The sequence below is a fragment of the Patagioenas fasciata genome, chromosome 11 (genome assembly GCF_037038585.1).
Source record: "Patagioenas fasciata isolate bPatFas1 chromosome 11, bPatFas1.hap1, whole genome shotgun sequence".
In the NCBI taxonomy this organism is placed as follows: Eukaryota; Metazoa; Chordata; class Aves; order Columbiformes; family Columbidae; genus Patagioenas; species Patagioenas fasciata.
The window spans coordinates 25,755,782-25,770,485 of NC_092530.1; the positions used below are offsets into that span (position 1 = coordinate 25,755,782).

At 46.9% G+C, this 14,704-nt stretch overlaps 1 protein-coding gene across 6 annotated transcripts in view; it reads right to left on the reverse strand.

Annotated features, from left to right (window-relative positions):
* Positions 1-7,725, reverse strand: part of DCX (doublecortin) — a 75,191-nt gene extending 67,466 nt beyond the window's left edge. For 2 of the 6 annotated variants that reach the window (XM_065846482.2, XM_065846481.2), the window contains exons 1-3: positions 7,623-7,717; positions 7,213-7,414; positions 5,268-5,658 (exon numbers count right to left, since the gene is read on the reverse strand). In XM_065846482.2, the coding sequence (XP_065702554.1) occupies positions 5,268-5,631 (364 nt within the window). In that variant the 5' untranslated portion in view covers positions 5,632-5,658; positions 7,213-7,414; positions 7,623-7,717. Of the gene's footprint in view, positions 1-5,267; positions 5,938-7,212; positions 7,415-7,622 lie in introns of those variants that run through there. The other 4 variants (XM_065846480.2, XM_065846483.2, XM_071813603.1 and 1 more) reach the window with 4 other exon arrangements.
* Positions 7,726-14,704: the final 6,979 nt, after the last annotated feature.

The window sequence follows — 14,704 nt, forward strand, 5'->3', positions numbered from 1 at the left end:
CACCAGCAAGTTTGCAAGTATAATGAACTGGAGGCAGAAGTCTTGCAAGTAAAATCAGAAAAGCTGAATTGAGGCCATTTTGAAAGTGCAACTGCCCAGAGTTATTCCAAAACCAGTCTCTGTGGGCTCCAGTCAATTATTTTGGTTGTTAGCCGTGCTGTTGTGAAGTTGAGACTGTGCTGCTGTGCCCAGCTTTCATGTTTCACGGGATTTACTATGACTTCAATCGGAATTAAGTGGACTTAACACCTTGCAGAGTTCATTACATTTGGTGTTAGAATAGGTCTTTAGTTTCAAATGCATTAATTCCTGATACTTTATGCATTAAAAAGGGTTTTCCGCCGCCTCAAGACCTACTGCACCATGGCAAAATGAACTCTGGAAGAGTTTCTTTCCTTTGGCTGTGCCACAGGAGCTTTCCCATGAGAGAGAAGAACCTCCTGTTGAAAAAGTAAAAGAAACGCAGGATTACCAGATCGCCTTCAAAATCACACAATGCCTGTAAAGAATTGATGGGACCACACCAGCTCCAGTGTGACAGCCAGGACATGCAAGTAAAACACAACCACAGGGATAAGTTCTGTTATATAGGAGGTAACTAGTCAAGCTGCCAAGACAACAGCCATAGAAAACAATGCCACAGATTACTGAGACTTCAGTGTTGGACCACATGAATTTCTATTTTCCATGCAAACTGGAACATGCACACATTGGGTGGAGATGTCAATATATTTCCTCCAAAGCCCTCAGTCCCAGCGCACACCAGGCTCTGCACAGCTCCAGGGTGGAGCTCATCCTATGATTACTTGAAACAATCCTGGACAAGAGTTTGGAAAAGATTCCCCAGGGCATGATAGGATACAAAAAGCTTGGAAGCACTTTCTGGAATATCTCACACAGCCCAAGAGCATTTGCATGAAACCCCACCGAGCAAAAGAAAATCCTATTCAGCTTTTTCTACTGCTTCATCTGAGGCAAGAACAAATTTCAGACAAGTAGCCCAGCACAGGCCAAGGGCACAAATCCACCTGGGATGAGCCCTCCGAACACGAAGCAAGGAGGGCTGTGCCCTGCCCAACAGCCTGAGCACGCCAGGACCTCAGAAGGGAGGAGCTCCACAGCTTCAGCTCAATGTTCAGTCTCTTAAGTTCTAGTTTTGATCTGTGTCTGCATTTCCACCTTTACTGACCACGTCCACTCCATGTTATAGTTGTATTTGTTTGGTTTATTTCCACATGTATTTCTGACCCTGACTACACACAGTAAAGGACACTGAATTCACATGAAATCAGCTACTGACTGGAAACATGTCCGAAGTCCGCTTCTATAAAGAAGCTTGGAAGATGCAAGTACCTCTAAACCACTGACCAGACCCTGAGAAAGGCTCAGCAGGGGAATGAAGGCACTTGAACAAGAAAGCTCAGGGCTCCAACTTTCATCTTTGTCTTGTCAATGGACTTTGGGCAAACAAGTTGGACTCCTTTTCTGCATCTCAGCTCCTCCTCAGTAATAACATCACCTTCCACCTTCACATGTTCAGACCAGGAGCGCTCTCTTTTTACACATTTAAATAGTGCCTTGCACAGCAGGATGCCCCATTTAGCCGGCACCTGTAAACACATGGTGACAAATGTCTGATCTGTGCAAGTGAGGAATTTGGCTTCTGGGGAAGCGTCAGTTCCTTCCTCCCCAGGAAAGAAACCACCATCTCCACCAGTACTGGTGTTAACCTGGAGCCGCCAGGACTCTGCCCTGAGCCTTTCCCTCACTCTCAAGTCACACCTCACTGCCCCTTTCATTACATCAAGAAATAGTAGTGGGGCCACATGGGGGAGCAGGAAAATTGCAGAGTGGCCAAAAACCCCCTCAAATTTTCATCCCACAAATGGCTCATTTCTGGGACAACAGATGCAGCAAGTTGCAACCTGAGTGTGGAACACATGGTCAAGAACAGCATTTCTTAAGCCCTCTTTGCTGTCGAAGTCGATGCATAACATCAGTTCACCTTCATCCAGCCCTCCATTCAAAGAAAAAGAGCAATCAGAGCTGAGACACAGAGACTTCGTCATCTCATCACGAGTCTGCAGGAACACAGAGGCTCAAAATGCACCAAGGAACAAGCCATCCTGCCCAGATGTCAAAGGCAACTGGATTTCAGTAGAAACCTGGATTACAATGTGAGTTACTCTATCAGCTTGAGCAATGCTGGAAAAAGACGCCACATTATGTTTTTTTAGTATCTTTCATAACCAAGTTCTCACAGCACAAAGCATAGAGTTAACTGTTACAACAGTGGCTCACCAAGAATCTATAAAAAGGCAGCTTCATCTCTTGCCTTCCTAAAGCCTTGGTCACTAGAACCAATTATAATATGAAGGGGAATTAAGATCACCTGGTGCTCTTTTCCAAGTGGGGTTTCTTCACTTGAAATGACTGCCTCGAGGATATTGGTTTTGTGCAATATCATTCTTTATCCTCCAGAAATACATTCAGACTACACTGTATAAGCACGTTTCTAAATCATGCAGGATTAACCAGGTACTTAGAACATGGTGTGAAACACTATCAGTAATTCACCAGCTTTTCCAATCAAACTACTGAGATGAGCCTTTCTGATGACCGTTCCTAGGTTCTACTTGTTTGTTGGAAATTACAATAATAAATTAGTCATGTTATAGCAACTAGAACTGGTTTAGTCACCCTTGGTCTCCCACCAGAAAGCTAATCTATATGGCTAACACATACTGTTTGTGTACGTACTGTTCTTATATGTCACAGACCAATTACTCTGAAGTTCTGTTTTTCCATGCGTGTACCTGGTACACAGTTACACAAACACCCAAGCTAATAGCATCGTTTACCACAAGGTTGGTTACAACCATGGTATTATAAATCAAAAGTAACACCTATTGCTTTTTATACAACAGGTGCATAGGTCATCCGTAGAAAGATGGGAATATCGTTATCATGAAGCTGTCGGTGACAGCATGCAGATCTACTTCTGCATTTTCAAATACTGGGTATCTTTGTTTTCACTCTGCTCAGACTGTATTTTCCTCACTGATGCTGTGCTGAGGACACAGCCACACAGAAAATCCTGGGTTTGTTTCGGCGCCCCTTCTTCAGTGCTGTTTCCAGATACCGTTTTGGCAGAACAAAGCCAGCACCCCAATGCCAGCATCTCTTGCCTGGACCTTCACCAGTAAAAAAGGTTTTCAAGAACTAGGTACTTTCTTACCTGCAGCAAAATCCAGTGTTCAGCAGGTATAACTACTAAAGGTTTCTTAACTTCACTAAGAAAAAAAGCAGCAAGAGTATAAAAGGGTGATAAAGAACTGCATTTTCTCCTGTGGAGTTATTCCTGAAGATTTTCATAAAACTTAGGCCAACCAGGACTGCAAGCTGCCATTAGACATAGGCTCTGGCCATATTAAGAGATCAGAATGAAACATGGCAGAATCTCTAAAATTAAGGGAGGCCACACCTCCATTTGACAGCTGAAACTGGGCTGAGAATAACTCCACCAGGACTGCATCATCTCTCTGAAAGGCAGCAATTTGCTCCCCGTAAAACTCCTCTGTGGAAATCAGCATTTATTCTGGGTGCTTGTCCCCACGAAGTATTTTGGGGAGATGAGCAGCCCGCTTGACAGATAAGGAATTTAGGGAGAGATGCTTTAGTCAAGGTCACACAATGACTCGCTGCTGAGGCTGCCCCTGCAGTTCAGTGGCTCACACACTCACATCCATTGTCTTTTATTAAAGGCAGAAGCCTTGTGCATTTTTTGTAGTCACCAAACCAGCCAGGTCATCTTGCAGGAAAACATCAAGGAATAGGGAAGAGCAACTCCCCTCCTGCAAGTGAGTAATTGGGATATACCAGTCCAAACAAAGAATGGAATATCTGGATTGCTCAGGGCAGAGAAAAGCAGGGTGGCTGTGGGTGCCCTCTGTGCAGCCCACTGTGCACTCCCAGCAGAGGTTGCCCATGGGCAAGGAGGCAGGACTGGCTGTGCAGCAGTTTCATGCTGGGGTCCTGCTGACACCCCCTGAGAAAGGCAGCAGCACGGGTTTGCCTGCGGCACAGGGGCAGCTCAGCCCCCCAGGAGCAAGCCTGCCCCCAGGTCACCCCCTCCGGACACAGGACTGATTTTTGACTCGTCCTTCATCCCACAGTCCCAGTGCTGCCCAGCGGAACAGGCACATCAACACCCTCTGGCCACAGGGATAAACTCAGAGCTGCCACGCAGGGGATGCCCTCCCACACTGCCCCACAGACCTACTGCAGCAACCCACCCCAGCACACAGCTCCTGCAGAAACACTCCCTAAATACACCCCCCTTACACACACAGCCCATGCAAACACCTCAATACACCACCCTGCACGAACCATATTCAGACACATCGTGTGAACTCCCAACACCCCCTCCACAGACATCACTATGCAAGAACCCCCCTTTACACACACAGCCCAATACACCTCCACACATCCCTGAGCACAAATCCCCGCACACACCCTGTGCATGAACCCCCTCAAGGAATCCCAACACCTCCTCACACCTTCCCCCACACAGGAATAAAACCCTAAATTTCACCAAGGACAACCCACCCAAAACACCCTTTTCCACACACACATGGCGTTCGTTAACTGCCCCATCTAAACACACTGTGAACTCCCAACACCCCCACCCCACACTCACACTGCATGCACCCCAACACCCCACTCCACACACAGAGTCCCTGCACAGCCCTGACCACACCCCTATGCACACACTGTGCACGAACCCATCAAAACACCCCCATTTACAGAATGCATAAAGCTCTCCCACCCCTATTACACACACACACTGCATGAGCCCCCCAGCACCCCTCGCTTTTACATTCATACCAATCCACCCCAGTGGGAAACCCACATCCATCCTCAGCCACCCCCTGCACCCACCGGGGAACCCTCCCAGCCTGGACAAACGTGGGGACACCCCCAGACAACCCCCCGAGCGATGGACACAGCCATGTCGAGCCAAGGGTAAGACACACCCCTCTGGCTCCACATCTGCACCCGAGCGAGCGTGCTGGGGACAGCCCGGGGTGTCAGTCCCTGCGCTGCCACCCTCTCCCGCACCTCTCTGGTGGGGAAGGTGAACAGGGAGGTTCAGCACAGAGGGGCAGAAACACCGCCCGGGGAAATGTGACCTTAACGGCAGAGCCGAGTGGTGCAGCCCCCTCCCACCCCGCCTCCTCACTGCACCAGACAGCGATGCTAATTACCTTCCTCCAGCTCATCCATGCTCCCAATCTTCCGCGACCCATCGATGGTGTAAATGTAACGGACTCCCTGAGGCAGATTAATGTTGTCAGACAGGGATCGGGTCAGGTCAGCCAGGAGAGCATCAAAACTTCGGAAGCGGTCAGAGGACACGGCGTATACAATCCCCTTGAAGTAGCGGTCCCCGTTGCGATAGAAACGCACCTTCTTGGCTTTCTTTTCATTGCTCAGTGCCTGTAAGGTCCTGGTTCTGTAGAAGCTACAGTGAGCACTGTGAGTGGGGCTGGGCAGCCCGTTCATACGTGAGCCTCGCATGTTTCTGGACGCCTTGTCTCTTTCGTCAAAGTGTCCAAAATCAAGTTCCATAGTTTGGTGAACCCTAAAGATCTGAAGCTGAGCAGGAGGGAGATGGGGAGAGAAGGAGTGCAGGTTTAGAGCAGGTTAGAGCCAAGCAGAGCTACAACCCAGAGAGAAAAATGACACTAATACGAGAGCTGTACGTGAAGCAGGACAGATGTATTTGGGAAGCTCCCCCTCCTCTGACCCACATTTCTATCGATTTGGGGGACTGAGGGTAGGAGGGGTCCTCACATTTTGAAAGGGATCCAACCACTGGGTGCAGGGAACATGTTTCTAGAGAGCTGTCTGCTCCTGCACCTGGGAGTTTTCAAAGTGCAGTAAATTGGGATTTGAGGCCAAAGGAATACATTGCAATCACAACTCAGCCCCCAAAAACTCGTCCAAACACCAGTTGGCAATGAATTAAACCTCTGAGCCCTGTGAGGTTTCCTTTGGTAACAGAAAACAAGGAGATCCCAGTAAGTCAGCCCTTCAATCTGTCGAATCACGGAAGGAACCAGAGCATCTGAATGTTTAACATTAGAATAAACTGGCATTTATGAAAGAATGGTCGCAGGGGAATAAGCAGTTTCTTTGTGACAGCCTGTTCAATAAGGGTTAGCAGTGAGATCCAGCCCACCCTTCCCCCTATCCGCAGCCCCCTCCTAGCCCATCAATCAATTCCCAGGACCAGCCTCCATCTCTAAGAAGAAATGACTGCAAAGAAAAAAAATCTGTCATTGAAACAAGGCTCCGATAAGCTCTTTTCAGCCCGAGTCTCCTCTGAATTGCATTTCTGCTGCCGTTTAATGAGGAGGAGAAAATAAAGGGGCTATTTCCACCCTGCTTCCAGGCTTAAGTGATTTAATTGCTGGAAGTGCCCCAGCCCAAGGGACACGCCGCCCCTGCTCCTCACCTTTCATTGTTCTGAGCACGGGGGGGCTCCCAGCGCCAGGGACTAGCACAGAAAAGCTGAGACTTGAGCTGACACCCAGCAAGCAGGAATCTCTGCGTGTGTCTAGTTTATGCTCAAGAATAACCTTCCTCCCGCACCAAACCCTAACACAAAAGGAGGAGGAACCCCAACCCTGCAACAGAAAAACCCTTCCTCTCACCCGGCACAACCAGGAACATACAACTCATGTTATGTTGTTTGCATGTTAAAACAGGGCAGAAAGGGGATTTACACCAGCACTTGGCAGCCAGGTATAAATCTAGGAAAAGCTGTTGCTATCTCCCCCCCACACTCCTTACATTTGCCAGAATGAAGCTCCTTGCCTGTGTTTTACAATGTCAGTGTGACCTGTGCCAAGAAAAATCATCGTCCCCAGTCTGCAATAAAGGAGGTGACAATGCAGGCAATGTGCACAGGAACACCCCAAGTTGTGAACATTTTCATCGCGGTGCCAGTTGGGGTGTATTCAGTCTGGTGTCATGCAGCGAACAATGAAACATCCACGCAACTTCGGGAGTGAATGAGAGGATGCAGAGGGTTTTGATTTTAAAATGAACCGCAGATGCTGTAAGGTATTAAGAGAAAGATTCCTCCTTTCTATCTGACATCTGTTACTTTTCTGCATGCAAGTCACTCGAAAAAGCTCTACTCACCGGTTTTCAGCGCGCAGGGTGGAGATGCTGAGAGAAAGAAAACCAGGCTCACTCTGCCTTTGTTGTCTGAGCTCCAAGCAAGAAATTCCTGCCAGGGTGGATGAGACGCCTCCTAGGTCCTAGTGCCTTGTTCGATCCCTCCACGGTAACTTTGCCTCAGTGGTTTTTCCTCTCGTCATCAGGCATCTGCTTGTAGCCTTCTCTGTATTTGAGAAGGAAAAAAATAAGTGTCATTCCAGCTCTGGGTATGTTAACAGATAGGTAAAGAAAAAGTTTAAAGGGGCAAATTTTGAGGTGATGCTCTGAAGGATGCAAATTTCCCCTTGGTTCCAGCTCCACTGAGAATGCATCTGTCCCCAATTAAAAAAAAAAAGCATAATCTGACTGATGCACCAATATTATAGGATTACCAGTCCAGGGAGGTCATGGCTGCAGTCCTGGAGTGAGCTACAATGCTGGCACAAGACTGCTGTGCAATAGGAAAGCAACTAAGAAAAAAGCTGAGCAGTGGAACTGGGCACCGTCCTGCTCCTGTACTGGTTTTACACAGCATTCATGGTTTACACCGGCAAGCAGAAAGGGAGAATTCACTCGGTGGTTCTGCATGCGGTACCCCAAATAGTTTTTCTGCATTAACACTGGACACAAGCCAAAGCTCTGAATCCCAGTTCATTCAAATCCCCAAGGGGTTCAGGATGGAGTCATGCAACGCAAGCTTAACCCAACAGATTCAACCTGGCTCATATCCCAAACTCGAAGTTTATTTTCTGATTCCAGTGCATGAGGACTCGGCTATTACAGAATTAGAGTCTTTCACTTTGACAGCAAAATCTTTCACCTGCTCTGTGGCTGGAGATATCCATCCTGCAGTTAGAAGAGCAGCACCGCTAACCCTGCTCCTAACCCCACTGGTGCTGGTCCCAACTTTCTTTTACAAAAGAACAAGATTTAGAAGCAGGAGGGTCTTTCCAACTGTAGAAGGAAATCTTTCCTAACAACACTGTCTGTTTTGAATGAAAACAACAGATTTGGTCATTTTGGCACACCACCGTGGTATCACATTTACACAGAAAAAGTATTTATTCCAGCTTTGTCTGCCTTGTACATAATAGCCCAGGCAGCACTGACACAAACCCCCTGAGAGCTTGTCTTTGTTTGCCAGCAACTTTCACACATGACATCTCTAAAGTTTTATTCGCTGAAACTGTCCTTTTATTCAAAGGCTCCTGTGCATCCTCCACTAAAACTGCTCGCTGGTCCATTATGTGCTTGGTGGGATCACTACAGATGAGACCAGAGATCTGCTCTCCCTCCTTGGCAATTAGCAATCGAGGGTAGGTCTCTGGATGCGGATGCAAAAGGTAGGTAGGACTTATTCTCCTTCCCATTAGATCCCATTCCAAATTCAGTAATACCTGTCCATTCACCACCATGTGCTTAATCTGCCCAGGATTAACAACACTTCCCCATAACACAATACTGCTGTAAATTTATTCATACTTTAAAATGTGCCAAAGATACAAAAAATTATGCATCTGCTAAGTACAGTAACAGCAAGAAAGAGAAAAAGAAACCAAGTTGAGTCTTCAGTGGTGCACAGAGCTTTGACAGAGAAGATGCAGACTGTCTGGGATGATGTCAAAGGAGCTGGACACTGCCCCAGGGTAACCTGGCAGGATGATGTAAACCCCTGCAGCCAGTGGAATTGTACAATAACTTATTCATCTCCCAGGTTTGACTTGTGTGGAGTTCTGAGGATGGCAAGGGGTCTCAAACAGTATAAACAGGTGGCTCTTGACTTCTTTCCACATCTGAGACCATACCTGCTGGTGAGAAGATGAAGCGTGTCTATATTAACACGTCTGCTCAGGACACTGCCAGCAGCTTTTTGGAGCATGGACACTTCCTTTTAAAAGCAGAATTATTCCAGCAAGAGACCTGGTATTTGTTCCTGATTGAAGGATAAGGTTTCTATAGCCAGTGATGGTAATGTTCATCTTGGGTAAAACCTCAAGCTATTCCTAAAAGGTGCCCAAATCCCCCTCAGTACAGTTGTCATCCTTAAATCCTGCCACAAGACAAGGATGTCAGCAGCCAGAGCATCAGATATGAAGATCGCTGGAGCCAGACTGATTTCACATGTTCTCCAGGGAATTGCACCATATTTGCTTCTCTTCAAATGCGAACAGGATCACCTACCACAGACATTGGCTGGACTGTGCAATAAGGCACAGAAATAAAGAGCTCTTTCTTGCTGAATGCAAGGGCCTGCTCCTGACTTCACTTCTGTGGCTCAGGCACAAGAACTCCCCTGGCCTTAAGGAGTTAAAGCGAGTCAAAACATATTGACATCAGAAGAGACTCACTCCCCGAGACACTGTATTCTAAACCATTTTAGGCAACATGAGTGATTGAGAAACGGAAAGAAAACTCTTCCCATCAATTTCATCAAGAAAAGATAAATTTAGCTCTTCAGACTAAATTATCTGCTTTAAATCAGGTGAATCATCTTTCCTCCAGGAAGCTAACATTTAGACATTCGCCTGTGTAACTAAATCTGATAAATACATGTTTGTTGACATTGCCGAGCAACTGTGATACCCTGGAAAGGGGCAGACTTCAGGTAAAAGGGATTTTGTGACTACTTTGTGCTAACTGCTTCACATAGACCTAGAAAATCCAGTTTGCAGCATCATTAGAGTTGTCGTCTTAAGTACTCTCCACGTCAATGCCCAGTTGCTTTGCTATACATCATCCCAACTTGTATAAAAAATTGCATCTGATAGCACAGCATATTCTCTCTCGTCAGGATGTAAGTTGGGGTGATAAGTAGCCAAGGTCTGGCTGCACCACAGATGTGAGTTCTGGAAAAATTTAAAACAAGTGATCACTGCTTTTGAAGGAACTCTTGGATCAACATTTTCAAGTCAGTCTGTTTAGATGCATATGCTTAGTTATAGTTCTTATTTTAACCCCTGTTCTTCTGGACTGCTTTGAAAATCCCTGATCACTGCTTTCAGAGCTTTGCTTGATGTGAACTTACCTGCCAAAACCCTCTGAAATGACAAATTACTATTGCAGAGCTCTGCAAAGCGTGTCAAGGTGCTCAGAACTGAAAGCCCATCAAACCAATGGCTCAGTCTTGACCCTACAGAGCAACAGGCTTTAAAGCTGAATCTTCAGAAGAGCTGCTCATCGAAGAGTTATCCTATATCAGACTATAGAGTTAAGTCTCTCCTACATAATACTATGAGCTAATAAGCAATGGGGACTTGGCAGACTTTCACCATATAACATTTGTTTCCTCTGGAGATTTATTTTTACAGGGACCACACACATCTGAAAGTCTTTTAAATACCAATGCTAGTGAGCCAAAGTCAGCTCAGCTGCTGGGGAGGGAAGGGTGGAAGACACCTCCATCGCACAGCTTCACCACTTCAAGCCTTGTACACATGCGCAGAGGCTGTTCAGACCTTGAAGACAGAGAGCTGGACCTTTCCACAGCCTAAAGCCCTGGAAACCCCAGGGAGGAGCAGGGACAATTTTTCAGTGTGGGAAGGAGGAGGGGGTGGAAGCAGAAGCTGTGTTCCGAGGCCATCTCCAGCAAGCAGCCCATGTGAGGGTCCCCACCGGTGCTCCACAGCACCAGTATCTCTTGGGCAAGACCTGTCACTCCTCCAGACCCCAGAGGCTGCGCTGCCTTAGTCCATTTGTGCTGTGGCCCCACACCCTTGGCAGATGCCCTCTACCCCTGCAGATTACTTTGGTTTCAGACAAGCTCCTGCTGAAATTTGGGAGAAAGAGGCCTTTGCATCCTCCGAGGGACCAACAGGAAGCAGGCTGCAAATGGAAAGGCCATTTTCTCTGCTAATAAGCCCTTTGCAAGTATCTGGAAACAACACAGCTCATAATGAGTTATTCGATGAATTCACTCAAGGCATCCGGCTACAAGAAAACATTAACACTAACACACACCAGTCATGCAAATGAAAAATACCTTTTGCACTAGACTGCTTCTGGCTCCATCCCTTCTCTACTACCAGCAAACCACCACAATCAATAAATCTTTCCCGACTGAAAACAAATTCCCTGACAGCAGTAAAAACGAAGCATCCTCACCCCACTACACACCCCAGGAGGTCTCAGGTGAATCCTGCCAGCCCCAGTGAGCTCCACCAGCCAAATTCTGGTGGCAGCTCAGCGGCAGCGTTTTCCCTTAACAGCAATTTGCAAAGCTTGCAGAAAGCCATGGAAACGTCTGCCATGTGCATTGCCAGTACCGTGGGGGACACGCAGAACCTCACAGAGGTTGTCAGCACATTTTTGCTGACCAAATTATGCATGATATATGGTCTGCAAGTCCCAGCCAAGGTCATGGCAAATGAAACCACAAGAAATCCAGATGTCTCCTTTCTCTGAGGCTGTCCATGGGCTGCACCATAGTAGTTAGGACACTCAAGACCAAGAACTTAATAGTTTCTTGATAATTTCATTTTATACAGTAATTCTAACTGAATACATGATTGCCAGCCTCTCTCAAAATGCCTGCTGAATGTAACATTGGTTTGAAGGACTTTCCTGATGGAATATTAAATGATGGAAAGGAAAATCCCATCAAAGCCATCACAGGGGAATCGTGTCACATTCAAGTTGAAAATGCAAGATGTTTCCTTTCAAACATAGATCCTGTCTGTCACTCTGAAGGCAGTGACAGTGAAGTCACCGGGGAAGATATCCAAACAGCCCATCTTATAAACTCCAAAAATGGCCTATTGTTGTAATTTCTCAGTTGTTTTCCACAAGAGACTTCCACTCAGTACACTCAGTCTTCCCAGACCAAGCCCAACAGAGGCTGCAGAATTGGCCATATAAGTGTCCTAGGCAAACACTTTCTTGTTTTCAAATAGTGAATGCATGTGAGCTACAAAACTAACACTTCAAATAAAAGACAAAAAGATACCTTCAGTGGCCTTAGGAGACATTAAGAGCTTTTGAACTGATATCCAGCATGACACAAAACAAAGACATAAGGTCATAAGGCAGCAAATTATACCAACCTGGAGTTCTCACAGTCTAAGCCTCCTTTTGAATTTTAATATTACAAGCATTTGTCAGGTCAATGCACCCCAACACATTGCTGTGGATAGGCCTGATTCAGGCCCACGCTGTCTTTGGAAGTGGCAGAAGGGTCACGCTGGCACAGCCTGTGCTTGTGCCAACACATCTGGGCTCCGGCAGCAGAGCCCGGGTGCTGGAAAACTCCCAGGGGAGCTGTACAGCTCTACGGAAACCTGGCTCTCGGCAGGAGATGAGTAATCAGTATTTAAAGTGTAGATTCTGGCTGAGCTCAGCTGTAATGTAGAAGCTTTGAGCTGTCAGCTACATAGCAGGAGTAATTGTCATTCAGTTTGCTCACCTCCTTCTACCAGCAGAAACAGCTGAGAGAGAGAGGCGGCTCAAAGGTTTCAATGCTCTCCAGGAAAGAGGAGAGCAGAGCGGGGAAAGAGTGCTTTGGTACTGGTATTTTATTGTTTTCAGGGTATGGTTCAAAACTGTTTTATCCTAAAAATTCACAGAAAACAGAAATAAACGGTGCCCTGTGGACTATAACCACAGTCCTCTCCCCGATTAGCATCAGCTAAACTACAAAGGCAAGGGCCCTCCTGTAGCAATAGCCCCCAGTGCTCTGTGTACATTGCTAAGTCCTGGCAGAATGTCACCATCCTGCCTTTATACCATGGGATAATGCCATATTATTATGTAATTGCTACAGCCACTAGTTTTGTCCATCTCCTGCTTTATTCTAACCACCAGAGAAAGGCAGATCAGCTCACTGCAACCCCACTAGAGAAACAGGGTACAGCCATAAGTACTATAATAACAGGCCATTGTTTTGTTCTTTGTACCCATGAAGCACTTTGCTGCTCTGAGCTAAAGTTTTATTCTGTTTCCAATTAGAAATCCAAACTGCTTGTTGGATTAGGTGACTTCCACTCACTAGGCAACCCAACAAATATTTTCAGTTTGATCATTACAGTTATTAACCCTGAAAGCACACGGAGCACTCTGCTCAAATAGCACTTACGAAAGATTAATTCAAGGTCCACACCACAAGGTGAATCGCCTTTGCATGTCTCCTGGGCATGGTCATGACTTCTTTCATTGTGGTCACCCTGCAACAATCCAGCCCTCAGCACTGCTGACTAGCTCAAACCTCCATTTTGTGGGCTAAATCTGTAGATACAACCCTGAAAGAGAATTACAAAAAGCAGCAGTCATCTCACTTTTAGCCCACACAAGTCCAGTCATCTCCAGGCTGGCCATGCCACAAATCCTCGCATTTTCTTCTTTATGGCACTCTTCCCTCACTTCACTTTGGGATATCTATTTTAGTCCTATTTCCTTGTCTCTTCCATAGATGTGTGAAAGGGAGACCTGCAGAGAGACATCTTGTCCATCCTGCGTGGCTAATCACAGTTCACATGCACACACCCCACTCTCAGGTGCAGAACCACCAGCTGTCTCCCTCTGAGGTTGACAGATGCAACAGGGGATATTTGTAAGGCACAGATGATGCACAAGTTCAGTGCACAAAGGGCACCTCCACTGCGCCTTGCAAAGCAGCACAGAGCTGCAGAGTGCCCGTGGAGCTGGTGGGCTGGCCAGCAATCACACTAAAGATCCCTGCAATCCATTCACGCCGTGTGCCACCTTTGTGCCATAGGTATCTGTAAGACAGCAACGATGCCACCCTGTGGTAAAACTGAGCATCAGGAGAGGAAAACCTATGGAGGTGCTGATCCCTTTGGAGTGACTTCTGCTCACGACTGTGTTGTTGGGTCCCTAGAAAGGAGAGGAAGGACATGGGGACAAGCTGTCAGCATGCTCTAGGAGCAGTGGGCCATGGAATCCCAAGGCAGGACCTGCAGGTACAACAGGCCATCTTTTTTATGAACTGCTATGGCAAGAAAGAAATAAGTCACCTCTCCTCCCACCCTCTTGGCATGGCAGCAAGAAGCTAGGAAAAGAGACACATTTAGTATTCAATGATAATGGATTTAATACAAATGAACTGATAGCCTTGTCCTTCAACTTGGTCTTCACAATCTGGCTCCTATCTGCTGGTTATTCTTCCTACAAGTTTCACCATAAATGTATTTGGTTTGTGTGGCCAGGTCTTGGTAGCAGGGGGTGGTACAGAGGTGCCTTCTGTGAGAAGCTGCCAGAAGCTTTCCCCATGTCCAACAGAGCAAATGCCAGCTGGCTCCAGGACAGAGCTGCTGCTAGCCTAAGCTGAGCCTATCACTGATGGTGGTAGCACCTGTGGGATAACAGTTAAAAAACGGGAATAAACTGCAGGAACAGCAGCCAGGAAAGGGGTGAAATGTGAGAGGAACAGCTCCGCAGACAGCAAGGTCAGTGCAGAAGGACGGGCAAGAGCTGCTCCAGGCACTGGAGCAGAGGTTCCCCGCAGCTGTGGTGCAGCCCATGG